Source organism: Hyla sarda, chromosome 9 (genome assembly GCF_029499605.1).
Source record: "Hyla sarda isolate aHylSar1 chromosome 9, aHylSar1.hap1, whole genome shotgun sequence".
Taxonomy (NCBI): domain Eukaryota; kingdom Metazoa; phylum Chordata; class Amphibia; order Anura; family Hylidae; genus Hyla; species Hyla sarda.
The window spans coordinates 30,723,762-30,746,868 of NC_079197.1; the positions used below are offsets into that span (position 1 = coordinate 30,723,762).

Genomic DNA, 23,107 nt, shown 5'->3' on the forward strand with positions numbered 1-23,107 from the left:
ACAATCTTTATTGTACACTTACTGCATTTCATACATGCACTGCAAATCCTTATTAGATCGTCCATGATTTGTAGAGAAAATTGGAACCTAAATGCTGATTTGATGTGAAAACCTGATCTTACATTTCTTACACGCTTACTCTTGTAGTGCAGTTACATAGCAGTCATTGAACAGCTCACCGGAAGTATCCATACCACCAAAAATAAGGCAGATTGGAATAGCCTCCCCTAAGTCATGGTCCTCAGCAGAAGTGTCAGTCCTTATTTTCCAAGGAACAACACACATAGAATGATCTAACCGTGGCAGGGGACTAGGAGAGTCAAACTTCATCTTTGCCCAAATCTGTTCCTCTATATATATAAAAAAAAAAAAAAAAGTTAAAGCTATAACTATTCAAACTTTTAACTTTAAAGGGGTACTCTGCCCTTAGACATCTTATCCCCTTTTCAAAAGATAGGGGATAAGATCTCTGATCGTGGGGGTCCAGCCGCTGGGACCCCCCCATGATCTCTGTGCTGCTCCAGTCTCGGAAATGTGAAATCATGCCACGCCCTCTTGTGACAGCACACCACACCCCCTCCATTCATGTATATGGGAGGGGGCCTGATGGCTGCTGCACAGAGATCGTGGGGGGTCCCAGCAGCAGGACCACCACGATCAGACATCTTATCCCCTATCCTTTTGATAGGGGATAAGATGTCTAAGGGTGGAATAACCCTTCAAGTTTTTTTAAAAGCAGAAGTCAAGCATACCATTCCATACATTCCCCCTATGAGCTTAACATTCCCCATATGAGTTTAGCATTCCATAGAGAATAAGAAATGTTTTTGCTGTGGATCAGCTCTTTAAGACACTGCATTAGATATAACACAGTGCAGCAATATTATCTGGAATATTCCTACAATTTTTTCATTCCCTGGAAAATAAAACTTTAAAGGCAATCTGTCAGCTCTAGATCATACTCAGAGTTCAAGTGTCGAAGAGGCTGTGTGAGCCACATGCTGCACTTTTCCTTCCTCTGTGCCTTTACTGATTTACGTTCTGGAAGACCAGCCCTGTATATCAATTGTCTAAGACAGGGAGGGAGGAGGCATGCATCCTGCAGCTCAGCACGGTCTCTTTAACAGTTAAAGGAGTAGTTCTGTCCAGAAAAATGTATCCCTAATCCTAAGGATAAGGGATAGGTTTCAGATCACAGGGGTCCGACCGCTGGGCCCCCCTGCGATCTCCCCTATGGGGCCCTGGCTCGCTGGCCAGAAAGCGTGTGTCGACCACTGCACGAAGCGGCAGCCTACACGCCTCCTCAATACAGCGCTATGGCAGAGCCGGAGATTGCCGGTGGTTGACATACCCCCTTCCCGAGGGCTGCCGGGGCCTAGTACGGGAAATCGCAGGGAGTCCCAGCGATTGGACCCCCGTGATCAGAGCATGATCTAGAGCTGGCTGGTTCCCTTAAATATAAGTTTTAATTTATCTCCAATAGGGACCCCTACTTTAAGTTGCATTACAAGTGGCATACCTGTATCAAATCTGTACATCGTGCTTAGAGGCCCAGTTTCAGTTACCCCACCAAATATATAAATAAATTTCTTCCAAGAAACTGCAGAATGAGCCGCACAAGCAGGGGGCAAATCTCCCTTCGTCTTCACCTGCACCCACTTCATAGTATCTAAAGAATAAATACATTTCATTTACACAACTACATATCATAGTAACTTTTATAACAAAATCTAATAGAAATCCAAGTAGCATTACAGCTATTCTATATGCCATATATTAGCAATATATAGTCTATGTTACCTGTGTCAATGTAGAACATATCAGTAAAAAATGAGCTGCCTGCCATCCCACCATGAATGAATAGCTTAGTTCCTACAGCGGTAATTATATGTCCATGACGGGGCTTAGGAGGATCACCAGATGTCACTGGCTGTGTCCATGTCAGGCTGGCTATGAGAAGAACACAATGTGCAATAAAGTATATGACCAACATGCATGTAAAGTTCACATTTAAAACCCTTAAAGGAATAATACAACTTACTTGTATCAAACACATGGAGCTTGTTGTCTGCAACAGGTTCAGCACCTTTCTCTCCACCTCCGAAAACAAAGAATTTGTCCCCAATGGCAGAAGAAGATGTATGAAATGTCCGTGGGGAAGGGCAAGATCCTTCTACGGTCAGCTTCTTCCAAGAGCAATTTTCTGCATAGCGGAGGAGATAATTCACTGAAACATATGTCATGTATTATGCCTTTATGCTTATAATAAGTGTTGGTTGCTCAACTGTTCTATAGCTCTATGATCATGTACTGGGAGTTTAGGGTAGTCTTAAACCAATTTCATGTCTCATCAGAGGTTTTGAGTGCTACTATATTCCTGCTCCATGCTTTAAACGGCTTTAGACATTTGTACTCCTTTGTGTAGGATAATATAAGCTTTTATGGAGCAGCGAATATACATGAATTATCTCATATCTCCATGCTAGCAAGAGAAAAACTGGATGAATACATGAGGTGGGTGTATCATTTGACCTGACCTTCAAGAGAAGAGAAGGGAAGAGAAAAGTAAAGAAGAGAAGGGAACGAAAGGGAGGAGAAGAAAAAAGCGAGAAGGCAGGCGGAAGCTAATACTGGAGGGGGAGGGGTCATGTTTCTCCTCTTCTTCTATCCATTTCTGCCCTTCTTCTTATTTTTATCTTTGGCCCTATACAATTTATCCCCCTCCTGCCTTCCGTTTCCCGATATATTAAAAAAATAATATCTTGTGGCGTATATCTCCCGACCTACCCATATACATGAACATTCAGCACAAGTGTTTTCTATGAGGAGGGGAGGTGTAAACCACAGACAAACAGATATGGAGCCGGCTTATCCCAACAAACAAGAGTCAGGAGGCAAAAATCTAAAACTCCTAACCCTCCTCTCCAATAAGTTCCTCTGTCTGAGTCGGAGGACACCATAAAATATCTTAAAGTCTTGGCTGAACCCGGTAGTGGATTCGGCTGACTTTAGTATAAGGTGTATGGGCAAAAGCTGACCACATATAAGATATTACCAATCTTTCTGTAAATATGGACTCTCAGACACCCGCAGCAGCGGCTTATTTTAGTCAAATGCTCCATGGTATTTTAATCAATTAAAAGGATCATAACCCCATTAGGGAGGACTCAGTGGAACATTTCGAGGAGGTATGGGAACCGTGGCTCTCATCAGCGCATTGTCCTAGCATGACCCACTGTTTCTCATTATATTGAGATAACATGTTTTTGCACCCACCCTGGATGACCAGTTATAATACTATTTCAACTGACACTAGGTAATCAGATATCTAAGCTTGTCATTTCTTTCATGTCTTACTGTATGGTATGAACACCGATTGTTGTTATGTTTTCCATGTTGGCCCGCGATTTTGCCATCCTTCTTGGATATATTGTTAATTCGACTTGCTATCTTTACCTAATAAAAGCTTCATGGTTTGACTGTTAAAAGGATCATAACCCAACTTGCACTACACCAACCAAATGCATCCTGAGTGACTTGTTTCAGGGCTGAACTGAAATAAAGATTAGGACATATTCTGCAGGTATAGTAAGATGGAGGCCTGAAAAAAATTTACCTAGAACTGTAATTCCAAAATAATTTTTTGTCCTGTTCCAACATACATAGATATACAACATATACAAGAATACATACCTGGGTTTATTACTTGAATACTGTTTCTGTTCTCTGCCTGCTCAGCTCCACCAAACACCCATATTCTAGTAGGATCACTGCTAGATGTAAAGCATGCATGCTCATAGCGTGCTAACAGATCCTTCCAGTCAGGGTTATTCCACTCATAAGTGTCTACAGGTGAAAAAAAAAGGTAAGTAACGACCAAATTATGCAGCAGACCCCCTGCGATCTCCGGCATTACCGCGGGTCTGCGCAGCTAATGCGCGTGTGGCCAATCTCACTGAGGTCGACGATACGCCCCCTCCATACAGCTCTATGGGAGGGGCAAGGCTGCATGAACGCTGCATCTCTTCCTCTCCTATAGAGATACATGGAGGGGGTGTGTTGGCCGCGGCCGACACGCATCCTGCATGGGAGAGCCGCGGCAGAGCCAGGGCCCCATACAGGAGATCGCAGGGGATCCCAGTGTTCGGACCCCCGCGATCAGACATTTATACCCTATTCTGCAGATGGGGATAAGTGTCTATGGCTGCAGATCTGCTTTAACCCCTTAAGGACTCAGCCCATTTGGACCATTTTATTTTTACGCTTTCGTTTTTTCCTCCTCCCCTTCAAAAAATCATAACTCTTTTATATTTTCATCCATAGACTAGTATGAGGGCTTGTTTTTTACGCGACCAGTTGTCCGTTGTAATGCCATCACTCACTTTACCATAAAATGTATGGCGCAATCAAAAAAATACTATTTGTGTGGGGAAATTAAAAACGCAATTTTGCTAATTTTGGAAGGTTCTGTTTTCACGCCGTACAATTTATGGTAAAAATGATGTGTGTTCTTTATTCTTTGGGTCAATACGATTAAAATGATACCCATGATTATACACTTTTCTATTACTGTTGCGCTTAAAAAAAATCGCAAACTTTTAAACCAAATTAGTACGTTTAAAATCCCCCTATTTTGGAGACCTATAACTTTTTCATTTTTCCGTATAAGCGGCGGTATGAGGGCTCATTTTTTGCGCTGTGATCTGTACTTTTTATTAATACCATATTTGCTTATACAAAACTTTTATTACATTGTTTTATTGAATATAATATAATATAAAAAAGCAGCTATTTTGGATTTTTTTTTTACGTTCACGCCGTTCACCATACGGGATAATTTACATTTTATTTTAATAGTACGGATATTTACGCATGCGGCGATACCAAATATGTATATAAAATAATTTTTTTTACACTTTTTGGGGGTAAAATATGGAAAATGGACAATTTACGTTTTTATTGGGGGAGGGGGTTTTTCTTTTTTTTTTTTTACTTTATTTTTTTACTTTTATTTTTACACTCTTATAGTCCCCATAGGGGACTATTTATAGCAACCATTCGATTGCTAATCCTGTTCAGTGCTATGTATAGGACAGTCATCTTCTGCTCTGGTCTGCGGAAAGGCAGATCAGAGCAGAAGACTCCCGGAAGGCAGCGGAGGCAGGTGAGGGGACCTCCGTCTGCTGTGCAGGATGATCGGATCACCGCGGCAGCGCTGCGGGGGATCCGATCATCCTGTTAAGTGATCGCAATGCTGCAGATGCCGTGATCTGTATTGATCACGGCATCTGAGGGGTTAATGGCGGACATCTGCAGGATCGCGGGTGTTCGCCATTACCGGCGGGTCCCTGGCTGCGATCCACAGCCGGGACCTGCCACGCATGATGCCGGCATCGCTCCGATGCCCGTGGTTATGCTCAGGACGTAAATGTACGTCCTGGTGCGTTAAGTACCACATCACCAGGACGTACATTTATGTCCTGCGTCGTTAAAGGGGTACACCGGTGAAAAACTTTTTTTATTTTTTTTTGTTAAATCAACTGGTGCCAGAAAGTTAAACAGATTTCTAAATTACTTCTATTAAAAAATCTTAATCCTTCCTGTACTTATTAGCTGCTGAATACTACAGTGGAAATTCTCTTCCGTTTGAAACACAGAGCTGTCTGCTGACATCATGAGCACAGTGCTCTCTGCTGACATCTCTGTCCATTTTAGGAACTGAAAAGAGTAAAAGGAAACCCCCATAGCAAACATAGGCTGCTCTGGACAGTTCCTAAAATGGACAGAGATGTCAGCAGAGAGCACTGTGCTCGTGATGTCAGCAGACAGCTCAGTGTTTCAAAAAGAAAATAATTTCCACTGTAGTATTCAGCAGCAAATAAGTACAGGAAGGATTAAGATTTTTTAATAGAAGTAATTTACAAATCTGTTTAACTTTCTGGCACCAGTTGATTTAAAGTGTTACCATAAGGACATTAGATAACAATGGTCAGGCCTTTATCCTAACCACTGATAATGCAGCAAAGTAGATTTCAAATGGGGCTATCATTATGTTAACAGACTATAGGAAACATAATAATATGTGTGTGCAAGAAATTTTTTTTATTCGACTGCACCCTGTTTTAGGGTCCTAAAAAAAAAAAAAAAATGTACTTTACCTAGATTTATGATGTGTGCATCAGAGAAGCAACTCCCAGGATCTGCCCCTCCAACAATGACCACTTTTCCCTTTCCTTGCGCATCAGATACATATAGACACGTATGACCAACACGTGGACTTGGAGATTCTCCGCCAGGAGCGAAGGCATACCTGTGGACATATATCCAATAATGAATAGATTTGTAATGGCACTTATACACCTCTAGGGAACGCTATGTTTACATACATCTGTTGTCATTTCTTAACATTTGCTTAGGTTGGCTGTCCACATAAGACAATTCCTGTTTGTTAGAAGGCTCCTCGACAACAAATCATCACAGGGTGTCTCGCTGCAAGGACCGCATCGATTTACCTTCTAGCGTGGTGACCACAGGGAAACTAAAGCATTAAAGGGGTATTCCAAATTGAATTAATGTCTCCCTTATCCACGGTGTAAAATCATGGGGGTGCCTTATTGATTGTCTATGGAGCCGCTGGACATAGCAGAAATAGATAGATTGGCTAATTCCCGTGGCTTCATAGTTTGCCCAGTAGTTTGCCCCTGTGATCCGCCCACCCCCCATTGATCCCATCCCCCTCCCCGATCACAGACTGTAATATGTTGTTATTTTTCGAATTTGTTTCTTCAATATCGAGTGATGGAGCGGAGTGTTAGTGTAGCATGTGGTACGGTGTATAGCTTAGGGAACCTGTTCTGTATATTGTACTGTCATGCTTTGTGCTATTGTAATTTATTGTATGACTTGTAATGACGACTGAATGACGCATAAAGCTCTTTCATAGGCAATAAATAGAGCAGTGGTGTGCTTTCCAACCTGCTGCTCCATTTAGATTTAACCCTATACAACAAGGTCTGTATGCTTCATAATGGCCTGGCCACTTAATTTTGTCACTTTCTGATACAGAAAACACTGTATCCATGTACATTCCCCAGTGGCTGGTGGAAATTTGGAGAAAACACCTGGAGCCTTCATTGGTGAGTGTATTATATTTAATCACTGTACATTTTTTTTTTACATTCAGTTATTTTTTTTTACATTCAGTTATGTCCGAAGGTGTAACATGTTTCCCTCCTCTTTTTGTATATGTATAGCTCTTAAGCATATTTAACTTTAAAGGGGTACTTTGCTGCCATGACTTTATCAATACATTTGCCCATTGTGTAAAGTTGTTTAACTCTCTAATATGCTTGCTGTGTCAATAATGCATATTATTTCCGTTATACTTACTGTTCCTATGTGCAGGAAGTAGTGTAGTTTTTTGGTGCTTGGTGACTGCTGACAACATTTGCGGCCATGTTGTTGTCAGCCCGCCCTGCAGTGTCGGCATTAACTTCCGCATTTCCCTCCTCCCGTGTCCGTAGTCAAGCCGGCCCACTTCTTGAATATTCATTCTTTGAAATCGTGTGGGAATGACGTTTTTCACTTTCTTTGCCGCCCCTTGTGTGAGCGTCCTAGCCTGGTCCAATCGTCCTTTGCGCCAGGCGCATGCGTCATGTATATTTTGAGAGTCGTCTTCGGCGCGTAGTGCGCATGTCTGGTCATTTTGTGAATCGCGTTCTCAGCACTACGCTGACAGCATAGTGCTAACGTAGGCTACGTCAGTAGCGTAGCCCTGCGCATGCGCAGTAGTCCTTACAGATAAGGGCTTACGTTAGTAGCGTAGCCCTGAGCTGTAAGGACAACTGGGCATGCACAGGGCTACGCTAGCAACGTAAGCCCTGAACTGGAAGGAGAACTGTGCATGCACATGGCTAGGCTACTAATGTATGCTACGTTAGCACTACGCTGGCAGCGTAGGGATGCGCAGGCGCACATTTCTCTACCGAACGATGGAACATAATGGGCGTGGAAAGAAGAAACAAGGGGCGGAAGCTAGGACGCCTATGGGCGGAAAGAAAAAAAAAAAGGGGCATGCGCATAGGCATGAACAAAAACAAGGAAAAATAGGTGGCACCTAAGCGCATAATCAGGCCGCAAAGTATTAGGGGAATGGTAGTTTTCACGGACCGAACAACAGCAAATAAGCAACAACGTGAGCCAGACAGAACGCCAACTCAGGGAACGACAACGCTAATGGATAAGGCGCATACAGTACAGGGGTGTTATGTGAAGTCATCAAGTAAGAGGTAAAAAGTTGGTGAAATAAGCACTAGGCAGCGGAGTACCCCTTTAATAAATATTTCTAGTTATCAAATAGATATTAGGTGTATGAAAGCCTACTCTGACTTCAGGCATCATTTGCATGGTTGGTACGGTTGACTTGCTGAGGAGCTATCTAGGAAGGGGGTCAGTAGACTTTTATGTCTATTTCCCTCACAGCGGATTAAGTAACTCTCCATGTTGTTCTTCATATCTGTATTGGTTTTTCTATTGATTTTGGCCATTTTTATTTATTTCACTGTTGGTATGGGCTGAATACATACTACTTGGATCTGGGGATAAGAGTTAAAGGGGTACTCTGGTGGAAAAAAATTTGTTAAATCAACTGGTCTTAGAAAGTTATACAGATTTGTAAGTTACTTCTATTAAAAAAATTGTAATCCTTCAAGGATTTATTAGCTGCTGTATGCTTTAGAGGAAGTTGTATAGTTCTTTCCAGTCTGACCACAGTGCTCTCTGCTGACACCTCTGTCTGTGTCAGGAACTGTCCAAAGCAGGAGAGATTTGTTATGGGAATTTGTTCCTGCTCTGGACAGTTTCTGACACGGACAGAGGTGTCAGCAGAGAGCACTGTGGTCAGACTGAAAAGAACTACTCAACTTCCTGTGGAGCATACAGCTGCTGATAAGTTCTGGAAGGATTAAGATTTTTTAATAGACGTAATTTACAAATCTGTTTAACTTTCTAGCACCAGTTAATTTGAAAAAAAAATATATAGTTTTCCACCGAAGAACTCCTTTAACACCATCTGTCTACAAATGGTGTTATATATATATTATTATTATTTTATATTATTATATAATATTATTATTTTATATTATATATGTTCTTGGCTGCATGGTATGGTGGTTGATAGGTAGGCGCACTTACCACCTCCTACACAGACCCAATGAGCTCATGACATTGCCCTCAGTGCCTCTGCTGAACTAGTCTATCCTGCTTTATGGATTTTCATATATTATTCATTGGGTCTGGCCTACACACCGCTCTACAAGTGACAGCAACAACTGTGCTTCAGTCACTCACAGAGGATAGCCAGGGTTTAGCTGAGGTATTTTACATAGGACACCTAAGCTCAGTGATTTAATTCAGAGGACTCCTAGATGCCTTGGTGTGCTGACCAATGGTGGGATTACAGAGAGTGATGGTGATACTTTGCATCTGTATACAGTAACCCCCCGACCTACGATGGCCCCGACATATGATAAAATCGACATACGATGGCCTCTCAGAGGCCATCGCATGTCGATGTCAGCATCGACATACGATGCTTTTATATGTCGGGGACATCGCATTAACTGCTATCCGACAGCGCAAAATGCTTAAGCTGCTGTCGGATAGCAGTTTAAGCATCCCTGGCAGGTTCGCTTACCTATTCCCGCTGCTCCGGGTCCACTTCAAGATCCTCCGGTGTCTTGCGCATCTTCTCCAGGGTCCGGGCCTCTCCTTCCGGCGTCGTTATTACGTCACTACGCACGCCGCACAGGCACAGCAGCGTAATAACGTCACCAGAAAGCGAGGCCCGGACCCTGCAGAAGATGCGGAAGAAGCTGGAGGATCGCGACGAAGACACCGGAGCAGTGGGACAGCATCGGGAGCCCCTGGGACAGCATCGGGAGCGGTAAGGACCTGGTCCGGAGCGACGGGGACAGGTGAGTACAGCTTCTTATATTTTACATTGCACGGATCCCTCAACATACGATGGATTCGACATACGATGGGTCGTTTGGAACGAATTACTATCGTATGTTGAGGGACCACTGTATAGTTGTTATGTTAGTAAGGGGTTTCTCCTGGTGACAGATTCTCTTTAGGCACACCTGAGGTAGATACTCACCACATAGATTCTTTAGGTACATCTTCTGGTTCTAAAACACCCAAAAGTTCCATTGTAGAAAAGCAAAACCTAAAGCATAAGTTACATGATTACTAATTATGGCATGTAACAGACTTTTTAGTACATTTTCCAAGTATAATGTTATAGACTGAAGGGAGAATAATGGTCAGCAATATGATCTCCTATAAGGGTGCACAGGATTTGAAGCTGTGTTCAGTCATTAGTTTACATTGAATTCTGCAGCATAAAATCTGCAGCTTTACATCCTGCGCATCAAATATGAACAGGATACTGTACATGTGAATATACCTTAAGGGTATGTTCACATGTACAGGATCTGCTACATGTTTTTGGTGCATTTTTTGTGCAGCTAATCTTGCTACCAATGAACTTCAATGGGTAGCAAAATAAGCTGAAGAAAATATGCAGCAGAAATATGTAGCAGATCCTGTACGTGTGAACGTAACCTTAAAAGAGAACATATGTGGAACATGCCATTGAGAGATTTTTACTGATCACTTTAATCTCATGGTAATTTTTTTATTTTATTTTTTTAAAGTGGACCTGTCGTCTACAAAAACTTTTTATATAAAGTAGATAATACCATTATATGTATATTTGAAATATACATTGGTTTAAAAAACGTGTATATTTTTGTCCCTGCAGCTATTGCCTGTGCGTCTCTATGAGGAGACCAAATACAGGAAGTGAGGGTGAACAAGCAGGCCTCTGTACACTAAGAAAAAGCAGGACAGTGTGCACTGAGGCTCTATGACATGCCCCTGGCTTATACATCAGGATGATTGACAAGCCAGGAGTCAGCACAGATCCCTGCTTGTCCTACCCTCACTTCCTGTTTTTGGATTGCTCACAGGCAATAGCTGCAGGGACAGCCTTTTTTCACGCAAAAATATCCACAATTTTTAACCAATGTTTATTACAAATATACATATAATGGTATTATTTACATTATATAAAACGTTTTTGTTGACGACAGGTACAAGTTAAGCATTTTGAATAAGAAAATGCATCAAAACTGAACATATTGTGAACTGGCCCAAACCAGAACTCCAGCACCTGGATTAGATGACCAAGTGCAGTGATAACATTCTACACCAGTGGCATCCAAACTGTGGACCTCCAGATGTTGCAAAACTACAACTCCCAGCATTTCCAGACAGCCATTGGCTGTCTACACAGTGTGAACAAGCAAGGCTGGCCAATGTCCCAATTGGAATCCCAGCCCTATTGCACCAGCGTAGGGTCAGACAATGGCTCTAAGAAATTCAACCCAGCACCTAACAGCAGTCAGGGTACCATGGGGGAAAGTTTTATGACCCTTCAAGGATATGCCTCCCCACCAAACAGGTCATGCTGAATGATGTTGCGCACAGTTTAACATTAACCATGGCATCTCCAGACTCATTCACACCTGTCCAACAAGTTCCCTGCACAAGCCCTATTCTCATAATGGGACTCATCCATGGAACTTCCTGAGTGTAATACGGTTGCTGTGACAACTGCGGTACCCAGCGGGGAGTGACAGAGGCCACGCTGGAGCTGATGAGCAGGGTATCTGACACAGATTCTGAATATGATAATACCCATGACTCCTTATGTATAAGGCAAGTTTACACCACAACTTGTGAGTCCATGCTCATTATAGAAATGACATGCTGCTGTATCCATACTCGGACAGGCATGGGCCCTATTCAATTCAATGGCCCAAGTATGGTCAGCTAGTTTGTCTCGCTAGCTTCTCAGTCTGAACCAAAACTTGGATACGCTCAGAAAAAGACCCGAAAGTAGTCACTAGGGGGGAGATTTATCATTAGGTGTCTATTGTAGACACAGATCTACCCCTTTACACTGCTTGTCGTCTAATTTACACTCTTGCTCAAGATTTACTAAAGTTGTGCACGTCCTGTGATAAATTTTGTGCAAATATAGAAACACCCCACTCGCTCTACCGTGCACTCCTTCTCTACCGCACACTTCACAGAGCTGGGGCATTTCCCCGCGGTACACTGCTCACATAGCTAGAAGTGCCGGAGCAGCAGTGTGCACCGAACAGAACTCTGCACAATAGTAAAATCATAAATCTTTATAAGGTACACAGAGGGGGAGATTCTCAAAGAATTTTGGCGCGAAAAGTATTGACCACATTTTCAAAGAGCTTTGTGAAGCGGTTTACATTGTTCACAGCAGTTTTGTAAAAGTGGGCGTGTCCACGTATATTGTCTGCTTTACATGATATTTAAGGGGTGAGAGTCCAGTTTACATCAAAAACTTCACACCAGCTTTTGAAAATCACAGAAATGGTTGTAGTTTTTATTGTTTTTGTCTTCTCCTCATTTTAGATACGTGAATGCGGCAGATTGCCATGATGAACAGCGGTTTTTTAAATGTCAATAAAAGGGTTAACGAGGGCTGTGGGGGAGTGTTTTTTTTTTTTTTATTTATTTTTCAATGTGTTGGTTTTTCATCATTAAATTATCAGGCTTAGTAGTGGAAGCCCTCTTGTAGACAGAATCCATTACCAAGCCGGGGCTTAGCGTTAGCTCCAAAATTAGCTAGCACTAACCCTCAATTATTGCTCCCCGGTACCCACCTCCACAGGAGTGCCGGGAAGAGCCGGTACCAACAGGCCCGGAGCGTCAAAAATGGTGCTCCTAGGCCTAGGTAGTAACAGGTTGGCATTATTTAGGCTGGGGAGGGCCAGTAACAATGGTCCTCGTCCACCCTGGTAACATCAGGCTGTTGCTGCTTGGTTGGTATCTGGCTGATAAGGAAAAAATGGGGGAACCACACACGTTTTTTTATTTATTTAAAATAATAATAAAAAAATAATAAAAAAACGCATAGGGTTCCCCCTATTTTCAGTATCAGCCAGATACCAACCAAGCAGCAACAGCCTGACATTACCAGGGTGGGCAAGGACCACTGTTACTGGCCCTCTGGCCAGCCTGTTACCACCTAGGCCCAGGAGCGCCATTTTTGACGCTCCGGGCCTGTTTGTACCGGCTCTTCTCGGCACCCCTGTGCCGGTGGGTACTGGGGTAATAATCAGAGGTTAGCGTTAGCTGATTTTGGGGCTAACGCTAAGCCCTGGCATAGTAATGGATTTCGTCTATAAGATGGCTTCCACTACTAAGCCCGAAAATTCAATTATAAAAAACACAACACATTGAAAACGTTAACCATTTTATTGTAATAAAAAAAAATGCTGGTCATCGTCGCAGTCCACCGAATCTGACGTAGTCCTCTGCATTCAGGTATCTGAAATGGGTAGAAAAGAAAAAACAAGAAATATGGGTTAGTACATTTTTTGCACTCTCCCCTGTGGATAGCGCACATAATGCAGCTTGTTCATAAACATGGAGACTCCAATTGTTGCTAAACTACAACTCCCATCATGGGGGCTGTAGTTAAGCAACAGCTGGAGTCTACATGTTTGGGAACACACTGCCAGAAAGGCTCTGTTTCCATTATGCAAAACGCATAATGAGAACAGAGTCAGGCCTGGACTGTGTAGCTCGATCTGTCCCTCTGCCCTTGGACTACTACTCCCAGAGTCTGTCCCATGATGGGAGTAGTTGTTGTACCGCAGTGCTGAGGGATGGCACTTGCACACACCCCGGCTGCGTGACTTTTAGGACTACTACTCCCATCATGGACAGACTCGGTCCATGATGGGAGTTATAGTCCACAGGCTGAGGGACAGATCGCACCAGGTCATTCTCCAGAGACCCGATGCGATCTGCACTTATTAATTGTAAAAGTCCGGCTGCACATGCGGCTCCACTGCGCTGCTGCCAGCTCCTGTATACTGTATCCCATTCCATAATCCCCGCCCGGGAGACGGGAGCTCTGATTGGTGAATAGCTATTCACCAATCAGAGCTCCTGTCTCCCGGCGGCGGGGATTATGAATTATGAGAGATGTATACAGGAGCCGGTGGCCAGTGAAGTAGCCACATGTTCCGCCGGCTTTTACAGTTAATAAATGCGGGTCTCTGGAGAATGACCCGGTGCGATCTGCCCCTCAGCCCCTGGACTACAACTCCCATCATGGGACCGAGTCTGTCCCATGATGGGAGTAGTTGTAATACCGCAGCGCTGAGGGGTGGCACTTGCACATCCCCCGCTGCAGCACTTTTAGGACTACTATTCCCATCATGGACAGACTCCGTCCATGATGGGCGTTATAGTCCAGGTGCTAAGGTGCAGATCACAGCAGGTCATTCTCCAGAGACCCGCTCTGATCCGCATTTATTAACTGTAAAAGCTGGTGGAACATGCGGCTACACTTCGCTGCCCGCCGGCTCCAGGCTCCTGTATACATCTCTCATAATTCATAATCGCCGCCTCCGGGAGACAGGAGCTCTGATTGGTGAATAGCTTTGGAGCATGGAGACAGCAGGCAGCGGAGTGTAGCCACATGTTCCACTGGCTTGTAAACTCTGGAGAATGACCTGTTGTGATCTGCACCTCAGCCCCTGGACTATAACTCCCATCATGGACGGAGTCTGTCCATGATGGGAGTAGTAGTCCTAAAAGTCCCGCAGCCGGGGGATGTGCAAGTGCCATCCCTCAGCTCTGCGGTACTACAACTACTCCTATCATGGGACAGACTCTGCCCATGATGAGAGTTATAGTCCAGGGGCTGAGGTGCAGATCGCACCGGGTCATTATCCAGAGACCTGCTGCAATCCGCATTTATTAACTATAAAAGCCGGTGGAACATGCGGCTTTTCACCAATCAGAGCTCCTGTCTCCTGGGCGGGGATTATGAAGCGTGATACAGTATACAAGAGCCGGCGGAGAGCGCAGTGTAGTCGCGTGTGCCATCGGCTTTTACAGTTAATAAATGCGGATCACAGCGGGTCTCTGGAGAATGACCCGGTGGGATCTGCACCTCAGCCCCTGGACTACAACTCCCATCATGGACAGAGTCTATCCATGATGAGAGTAGTAGTCCTAACTGTCCCAAAATAGTTAATATAATTCTCAGATGCTTTAGAACACTTTGGTATGTGTCCTCCGAGGTGGTGTATATTTGTGCAAGAAAAATGCATTTGCGCATTTTTTTTGCGGTAAAAAAACCTAAAAAAACGCAGTTAATAAATTCAATTCTACAGTAGAAAGTGCTCAATGGTAAACTTAACCGTAGACATGGCTATGAAGAATTCTATCAGATTTTGTGCAAAATAAAGATGCAAAAAAACTCTTGCGCAAATTTTTGCGTAAAAAAATAGACAAAAAAAAAAAAAAGCTCTATATACAATGATAAATTCCCCCCTAGCTGTCTACACTCAGGCCACTGAAATGAATAGACTTTGTGCTTTTCGGAGCATGAATAAATCGGCATGTCATTTTGACTGTTTTCCAACGATCCGTGTCTAGGGGCACAAATCATGGTGTGAATGAGCCCTGAAACAATTTGCAACATTTTGTGTGCTTTATGGTCACTCATACACATACCCTGTGCTTCCTAACCTGATCTCCAGCTGTTGCAAAACCACAACTCCTACCATTCCCTGACAGCCGCTGTTGCAGAACCACAACTCCCAGCATTCCCTGACAGTTTCATGCTGAGAGTACTTGTAGTTCTGCAACAGGGCCACACGTTGGAGCTCACTACCATTCTTATGCAGAAATCGTTTCTTTCCCACATACATATCCCTGTATACGACCACCCATGCCCACATCACCTACCTGCTTCGTTTCAGGAGGCGCTTCACTAGCGCAACTAGGCCGCCATCCCCATGGCAACCGCGTCCCCTCACAGACAAGCCCCCACCTCCAAAACCCACCTAACTGTAAAGAACCCCACTCATTTCTATACACCCCATCCTCACGTGTACCCATACCCCCAACTAAGTTATTTTTTTTTTTTTTTTTTTAAATCGACATTCTAAGAGTTGTTTACCAGTCGCTATTTCACTAAAGTTTGTTGAAAGAAAAAGAAAAAAAAGTTCCCACTTCCGTCTTCATTAGTCTCCAGGAAGTGAGGAAGGTGTTGCGGGCCGGAAGTGACGTTCTCCCGGTGCCTCCCGCCCTAACAGTAACCAACCTCATAGCAAAATGGCGCCCCTGGACCTGGATAAGTACGTGGAAATCGCCCGGCAGTGCAAGTATTTACCGGAGAACGATCTGAAGGTGAGCTGTGTGTAGTCCGGACATGGCGGAGTGCGGTTCTGTAGGGGTCAAAGTTCATGGGTGACCTGTCCCGTGTTTTCCCTATGTCAGTGAGTGGGGTTAGTGGATCCTCACTGTATACACACCCACACATCATCTACATGTATGGGAAGTGACCATTGCTCCTGGCAGAGCCTACCTGACATTACAGTTCTATCTCGATAGTCTATGCATGTCATGATAATGATATTTATATAATCTAATACATAATTATAAGAATTCACAGGTTTTATAGGCCCTGTGCCAAATAAGTTTTAGTTGGACTGACCACCCCATCAACAATATTTCCCATCAACACTGCCTAACAACAGTACTCCCCAACCAGTGTCTCCCCCAGCTGTTGCAAAACTACAACTCCCAGCATGCCCCAACAGCCTGCGGCTGTTGGGGCATGCTGGGAGTTGTAGTTGTGCAACAGCTGGAGGCACACCAGTTGGGAAACACTGTATTGGGTAGCAAGAGACCAATCAGTTCTTCATGTTGATGTGCTGGAAGCAAGAAAATGGGAAAGAGTATAGACATGAGGGACTGATATTAAAGGGGTACTCCGGTGCTTAGACATCTTATCCCTATCCAAAGGATAGGGGATAAGATGCCTGATCGTGGGAGTCCGGCCGCTGGGGACCCTTGGGATCTTGCACGCGGCACCCCGTGCCAGCTATCACGCCCCCTCCCGTAGGCTTGCATTGAGTGGCGGAGGCGTGATGTCACACGCCGCCGGCCGTGTGGTCGCCGGTAATCAGACCCGGAGCGAACACGCTCCGGGGACTGATTTACAAACGGGGTGCCACGTGTAAGATCCCAGGGGTCCCCAGCGGCGGGACTTCCGCAATCAGGCATCTTATCCCCTATCCTTTGGATAGGGGATAAGATGTCTAAGCACCGGAGTACCCCTTTAATGTGCATGGAAAGCAATGGCTACCCCACCTCGTGTGATCCCACTGAAAAGCTACTATAGCACAAGATTGCTGAAGAAGTCACTGTAAAGGTGCGTTCACACTGAGTAATTCAAACGGAATTTACTTGAATAAGTCCTGGAATTCTCCGCATAGAAATAATTATCAGTTTTGCCATTGACTTCAATATATTTTACTCTGAAATGTTCACATTGCGTAAATTCCGCTGGCGGAATTCCGTTCTGCTAGAAGAAAGAACATGTTCATTCTTCTTGCAGAATACGCGAGCAGAAGTCAATGGTTAAAAAAAAATAAAAAATCCGCTTGAAGTAGTTTCCACTTGGAATTTGCGTGGAAATTCCACATGAGAAAAAAATTTAATAAAAAGGGAAATTCCAATTGGTGGTTGTAGTCCAGGGAAAAAAAATAAAGTTTTCTCCTATATTCCGCATGAAAAATCTGCACAGAATTCCGTGTTAAAGGGTTACTCCGCTCCCCAGCGTCCGGAACATTGAGTTCCTTAACGCTGTGTGCGGGCTTCCGTGTTCACGCCCGCCCCCTCGTGATGTCATGCCCTGTCATGTGGTCACGTCCCACCCCCTCAATGCAAGTCTATGGGGGGGGGGCATGACGGCCGTCGCGCCCCCTTCCCATAGACTTGCATTAAAGGGGGTGAGACGTGACGTCACAGGGGGGTGGGCGTGAACATGGAAGCCCGCACACAGTGTTCAGTAACTCAGTGTGAACATTAAGTTCCTGAACGCTGGGGATCGGAGTAACCCATAAATTTCACACAAATTTCATGCGAAAAAGCCTGGAAATTGTGCCACAGAATTTTTACGCATGGATTCCTCTCCTATTCCTCAGTGTGAACGCACCCTTAGCTATAATAGGGAGGTGTCAGAATACACAGGGCACCACAGCTTGCTGGTTATAACCCTATGTCGCCATAGTTGAGTCTGAGCGCACGTGCTTATCTCTGTCCACCACTGGAAGAGCCTCCAATAGTCATGTGATAGTCAGAACTGGACCATGAAGAAGGTGAAGAATCACATTGGGAAGATTTATCAAAACCTGTGTAGAGGAAAAGTGTTGCAGTTGCCCATAGCAACCAATAGGATTGTTTCTCTTTTTGAAAAGGCCTCTGAAAAATGAAAGAAGCAATCTGATTGGTTGCTGTGGGCACCCATAGCAACCAAGAGGTTTTGATAAATCTCCCGTTTTCTTTTGCATCACGCGGCTTGTTGGATGCATGTGCGTCACCTGGGGAAGAGATGGCATCAGGATAAACTATAAAGAGACAAGCCAGTGGAGGCAATGTGATGCTTTGGAAAGCTTTGGGTCCTGGCTTCAAGTGACCTATGCAAAAACTGTTAAAGGGGTACTCTGGCGCTAAGATATCTTATCCCCTATACAAAGGATCGGTGGAGGGGGCGGAGCGTGTTGCCACACGGGGGCGGGGCTGTGACATCACAACGCTCCGGCCCCGTGATCGCCTGTTCTCAGACCCGGAGCGAACACGCTCCGGGGACTGATTGTAACGGGGTGCTGTGTGCAAGATCACAGGGGTCCCCAGTGGCAGGACCCCCGCAATCAGGCATCTTATCCCCTATCCAAAGATGTCTTAGCGCCGGAGTATTCCTTTAAGAAACATGACAAAGATCATGGTGGTGACTTGGCCTCCAATTTCTCCTGATCTTAGTTTAATTGAGTCTTTGTGGGATATGATGGAAAAGCAACTCCGATACCTGGAGCCGTACCTTGTGACTTACAGGACTTATAGAATCTGCTGCCAACATCATCTTCTTAAAGGAGTACTCCGATGCTCGTTTTTTTTAAGGGCAAACTAAGCCTAAAACAAAGTTATATAACATTGTAAATTACTTACCTTATCCATATGGCGCTCTTCCTGGTCTTCTCCCGCATTTCTTCTCCGACCGGAAGCTGGCTCCTTTTTCTTCAATCCGTGACGCTCGACCGCTGCTTCTTAGGCACCGCCGCCATCTTAGCCCGGTGACTCATCGCTCCCATGAGTCACTGCGGGCTCTGCCGGCCTCCCAGTCCCGAGTTGGCCACTCCCATCTCAGTAATATATTCATATATTTGCAGAGCTGAGCTGCCATAGGCTCAGCTCTGCAAACGCCTATCTCTGCGCTGCCTTCCAATCAGCGCTTACGTTCTGCGCATGCGCAATCCTCCCTTTAGGCTGGAGCTGGCCGGATGTCGGGAGCAGGCATGCTGGGAGATGTAGTTTTTAGCAGAAACTTTGGGCGGCCATAAGAGAACGGCTAAGCCATTTAAGATGATTGAGGGGGTCGTTGAAAAGGTAAGTTAATGGGCTACATTGTGGTATGTTTTTTTGGTGCATCGGAGTACTCCTTTAACCTCACCCTAAGGGGTCATGTGCCCTGAGAAGTCTTCTCTATGGATGTCCTTAAGTCATGATCACGAGAAACCCTGCCTTGCGGTAGTTGATCACACATAACAATCCATGTGAAATATTCTATTTCAGCTGTCATGCGACTTATGTACACAGCTTCAGGTGCAATATGCCTGTAATACATGGCAGCAATTCAGAGGGTAGTCCCTGATTTGTGTCACATAAATAGCGATTCCCATGTATTGTCTTAAATATGTGCGAGAAAGAAAACATAAGGCTGGTTCATGGTGTTAACTCAAGATCAATGTTCCCCAAGCAGGGTGCCTCCAGCTGTTGCAAAACTACAACTCCCAGCATGCCCGGACAGCCAGAGGCTGTCCGGGCATGCTGGGAGTTGTAGTTTTGTAACAGCTGGAGGCACCCTGCTTGGGGAACACTGCTCTAGATCAAAGCTGCAGAGCATATAACCCATTCACCAGCCCCTGTGCTTCTGACGTCTCAATGTATTTCTGCTTCCCACTGGTAAAACAGCATTGCTTAAATGGGCACTGTCACCAACTTTATTTTTTGATATGTTGTAGTACTTACGTACTACAACATATCTCTAATATACTTTTATTATTATTTTTTTTAAATTAAAATGCTTTCATTTACATTTGAAAACCGGCCACTATGGGTCTCCCTCCTAGTGGCCGGCTGCAGCCTGGCGTGACGTCACGCCTGAAAAAAGGACCGATGTGGCCGGGCATCGGTCCTTTTTCATTCAGCCTGCGCTCGCTCCCTGCCTGTCAATCAGGGAACGGGGTATGGCCCGGGGGGAGGGAGACGAAGGTATGGAGGGAACGGGGTATGGCACGGGGGGAGGGAGACGGAGGGGACAGGCTAGCGACGCATGTAACTAACTTATAGTTTCTCTACACAGGGTGCCTCCAGCTGTTTCAATACTACAACTCCCATCATGCCCTGACAGCCAATAGATCTCAGGGCAAGCTGGGAGTTGTAGTGGTGAAACAGCTGGAGGCACCCTGTGTAGATGAACTAAGGGCGGAAGTGTTGTCCCCAGCAGGCATCAGTGACGTGGTGCCTGCTGGGGAAGTCTGCCTGGTAGTGAGCACACTGCCAGGCAGACAAAAGGCATTTTTAATATAGTAAAAATAAAAATTAAAAGCAGGGAGGGGGTTAGGGATAGATTGGCAATAGGCAGGGACAGAAAAAAAAAATAGGATGGTGGGAGCTACCCTTTAATTTTGCTACGTCATCAAGAGGCGTCTCCGCCATTACTTGGTGTTATCTCTGGCACAGATATTACAGCCAAGAGCTCAGTTGTATATTCAATATTTAGTGTGTGTCTTTTCGGCGTTATGTTGTGGTTTTAGGCTGTAGAATGTCATTGTGCTGTTTGTGCTCTTAGACACGTTGACAGTATAGGCTGCAAATGTTAAATCAGGGTGAGGCCTCATGCCCACAACTATATTTATTATCTGTAGGGATGTCCCGATACCAATTTTTTTAAGACAGAATACGAATACCCATACTTTTAATTCTAGTACTCGCCGATACCAATTACGAGTACTTTTTTATTTTAAAGGGAATATGACGCCAAGGTGACCCAGTTTCTGGCTCTGCTTACCGTATGATATGTGGGTCCTTGTTGTGTTCAATGGAGGCGGCTGCTGGAGTAGGAGCAAAGATTTCTCTCTTCTCCATTGGACAGAAGAGGGGATTTGCATTGACGGCGAGGCGATGTCTCCGGAGCGATTGCGCTGATCACATGGTGAGCAGCGGTAGAAACCGGGTCACCTGCACTATCTACCTATTAATTAAAGTTAGTGCAGGTGACTGCTGTTGGTTTGCCTTTAATAGAAGGTAGTATCCCCTTGTAGGTGGTATAGATAGTTGCATACATTAGCAGGATTATTTTGGAAAATGCGGCCATGTTTTCCGTGAAAAACTTAATTACCCGTTGAAAATTTTACATTGTGTGAACCCAGCTGTTCACATTGAGCAATGGAAACGGAATTTCCGAGAATTCCGCGAGCAGAGATTCGTTCTGGTGGCCGCATACGAAATACTTCGACAGTAGGACCGCGTGGCACTGCGCCGTCACCATTGACAGGTATACAGTGCTCGTGGACTTCTGTGCAAAGAATGACCATGTTCTTTCTCTGCCCGGATCAATTTCAGCGGCAGAATTGTCCACCAATGATATTCCAGTGTCAACAGGTCAGCGGAAGACCCATTCACACTGATATTACTAGTTCACACAGTGGAATTCTGCGCTTATTACTCGGTGTGAACATACCCTAAGAGTTTTCTCATCTAGTTTACATTCCATGGTCAGGTTTTAGGCCATGTGCTTTCACTCTCTGTATCACCTGTGTGTGTGTATATATATAAGCAAAGTTTAAGGAGTTATCCCCCATAAGGTGATTTTTGTACGTACCTGGCAGACAGTAATGGACATGCTTAGGAAGGATCTGCACTTTTCTTAGGGCTAAATGGCTATGTTGTGAGATTACCATAACACTGTGGCTAGCTTTTTGTGAACTGGTATTTCCTTATTGAGTTTTCTTCTTTGCCTACAAATCCCACAATAAAATTTTCCTCCCTCCCACACATCAGCCACCCCACCCATTGAAACATAAATGAGCTGCATCCATTCAAAAGACCTGTGGTTTTCAATCAGGGTGCCTACAGCTGTTGCATTAGTTGCAGCTCATTTTTCCCCGTATGCTGTTTTCTACCGGACCTAAAACCATGGTTGACTACGGTTTTAGGTACGGTAGAAAACCGCATACGGGGTAAAATGAGCCGACCGGTTCACTCTGGTCGGCTCGTTGAAATTAATTACATAGGGGACCGCATACAGCAGGATACGGGAGCGCAAGTTTTTAGCTCTCCCCAGCCGTATGTGCTCCCGTATGGGGAAAAACGTGATGTGAACCCAGCCTTAGAATATGAAGGCCTGAAATGGCGTTTGACTGCAGGAGTTTCTGTTGGAGGCACACCTTTTAACTGGAGTCCCTAACCCAGGGCTTGACAAATCCCAGGCAATGGCAACTCAGAATTTAGTTCCAGCATCTAGGTTTTTGTCATTCCTGTACACAGCAGCCTCAGATTATGCCAGATGCTACCTACTTTATTGCCGCAGTTTGTGTACCACACCGCTTCAGCAGACACACTGCATGTCAACAGGGGGAAGTGTTCAGACATGTGGCGCTGATCAGAAGCTGCGTCCGCACTCCGTGTTGCTGGGAGAGTGTCTCGGTCAGGTAGCCATCTTCGTGGTAGTGGGCCTTCCCTTGATACTTGGCTTAGCTCTTTCTCTCATTTGCCAAGAGTCTGGTGCAGGAGGTTGACACGAGCCTGGGAGTTGGCCAGCGTCATCTAGCAGGTACCGGCTTCTATCTGCAGCTGACACCTGTTGGTGACAGGCATCGGGGAGCACTGATTGGTGGTACACAATTGTGTA

General features: G+C 44.8%; 2 protein-coding genes across 5 annotated transcripts in view; one reads left to right on the forward strand and one right to left on the reverse strand.

Moving 5' to 3' along the window:
- On the reverse strand, positions 1-16,170 carry RABEPK (Rab9 effector protein with kelch motifs). Of its 4 annotated transcripts, none has more exons than XM_056538497.1 (8): positions 16,091-16,170; positions 10,160-10,228; positions 6,159-6,310; positions 3,694-3,846; positions 2,042-2,203; positions 1,801-1,950; positions 1,520-1,669; positions 1-350 (listed from the first exon to the last, which is right to left on the reverse strand). In XM_056538497.1, exons 2-8 carry the CDS (start codon positions 10,210-10,212, stop codon positions 136-138), a joined length of 1,035 nt encoding a protein of 344 aa, XP_056394472.1. In that variant the 5' UTR covers positions 10,213-10,228; positions 16,091-16,170; the 3' UTR covers positions 1-135. The 4 variants fall into 4 exon arrangements, with proteins under 4 accessions (XP_056394472.1, XP_056394471.1, XP_056394468.1 ...); XM_056538496.1 differs by lacking the exon at positions 16,091-16,170 and adding an exon at positions 15,877-16,063; XM_056538493.1 differs by lacking the exon at positions 16,091-16,170 and adding an exon at positions 15,658-15,858.
- Positions 16,163-23,107, forward strand: part of PPP6C (protein phosphatase 6 catalytic subunit) — a 22,311-nt gene continuing 15,366 nt past the window's right edge. Inside the window, exon 1 of the mRNA XM_056538498.1 lies at positions 16,163-16,320. Within this exon, the coding sequence (XP_056394473.1) occupies positions 16,246-16,320 (75 nt within the window). The 5' untranslated portion in view covers positions 16,163-16,245. The remainder of the gene's footprint in view (positions 16,321-23,107) is intronic.

Coding starts and splice junctions, on each gene's coding strand:
- RABEPK (XM_056538493.1), bottom strand. CDS start 15,839: ATGTATGTGGGAAAGAAACGATTTCTGCATAAGAATGGTAGTGAGCTC. Junction 10,229..15,657: donor TTGCAACAGCTGGAGATCAG/GTTAGGAAGCAC, acceptor CTTATGCTTTAG/GTTTTGCTTTTCTACAATGG. Junction 6,311..10,159: donor GTACCTAAAGAATCTATGTG/GTGAGTATCTAC, acceptor ATATGTCCACAG/GTATGCCTTCGCTCCTGGCG.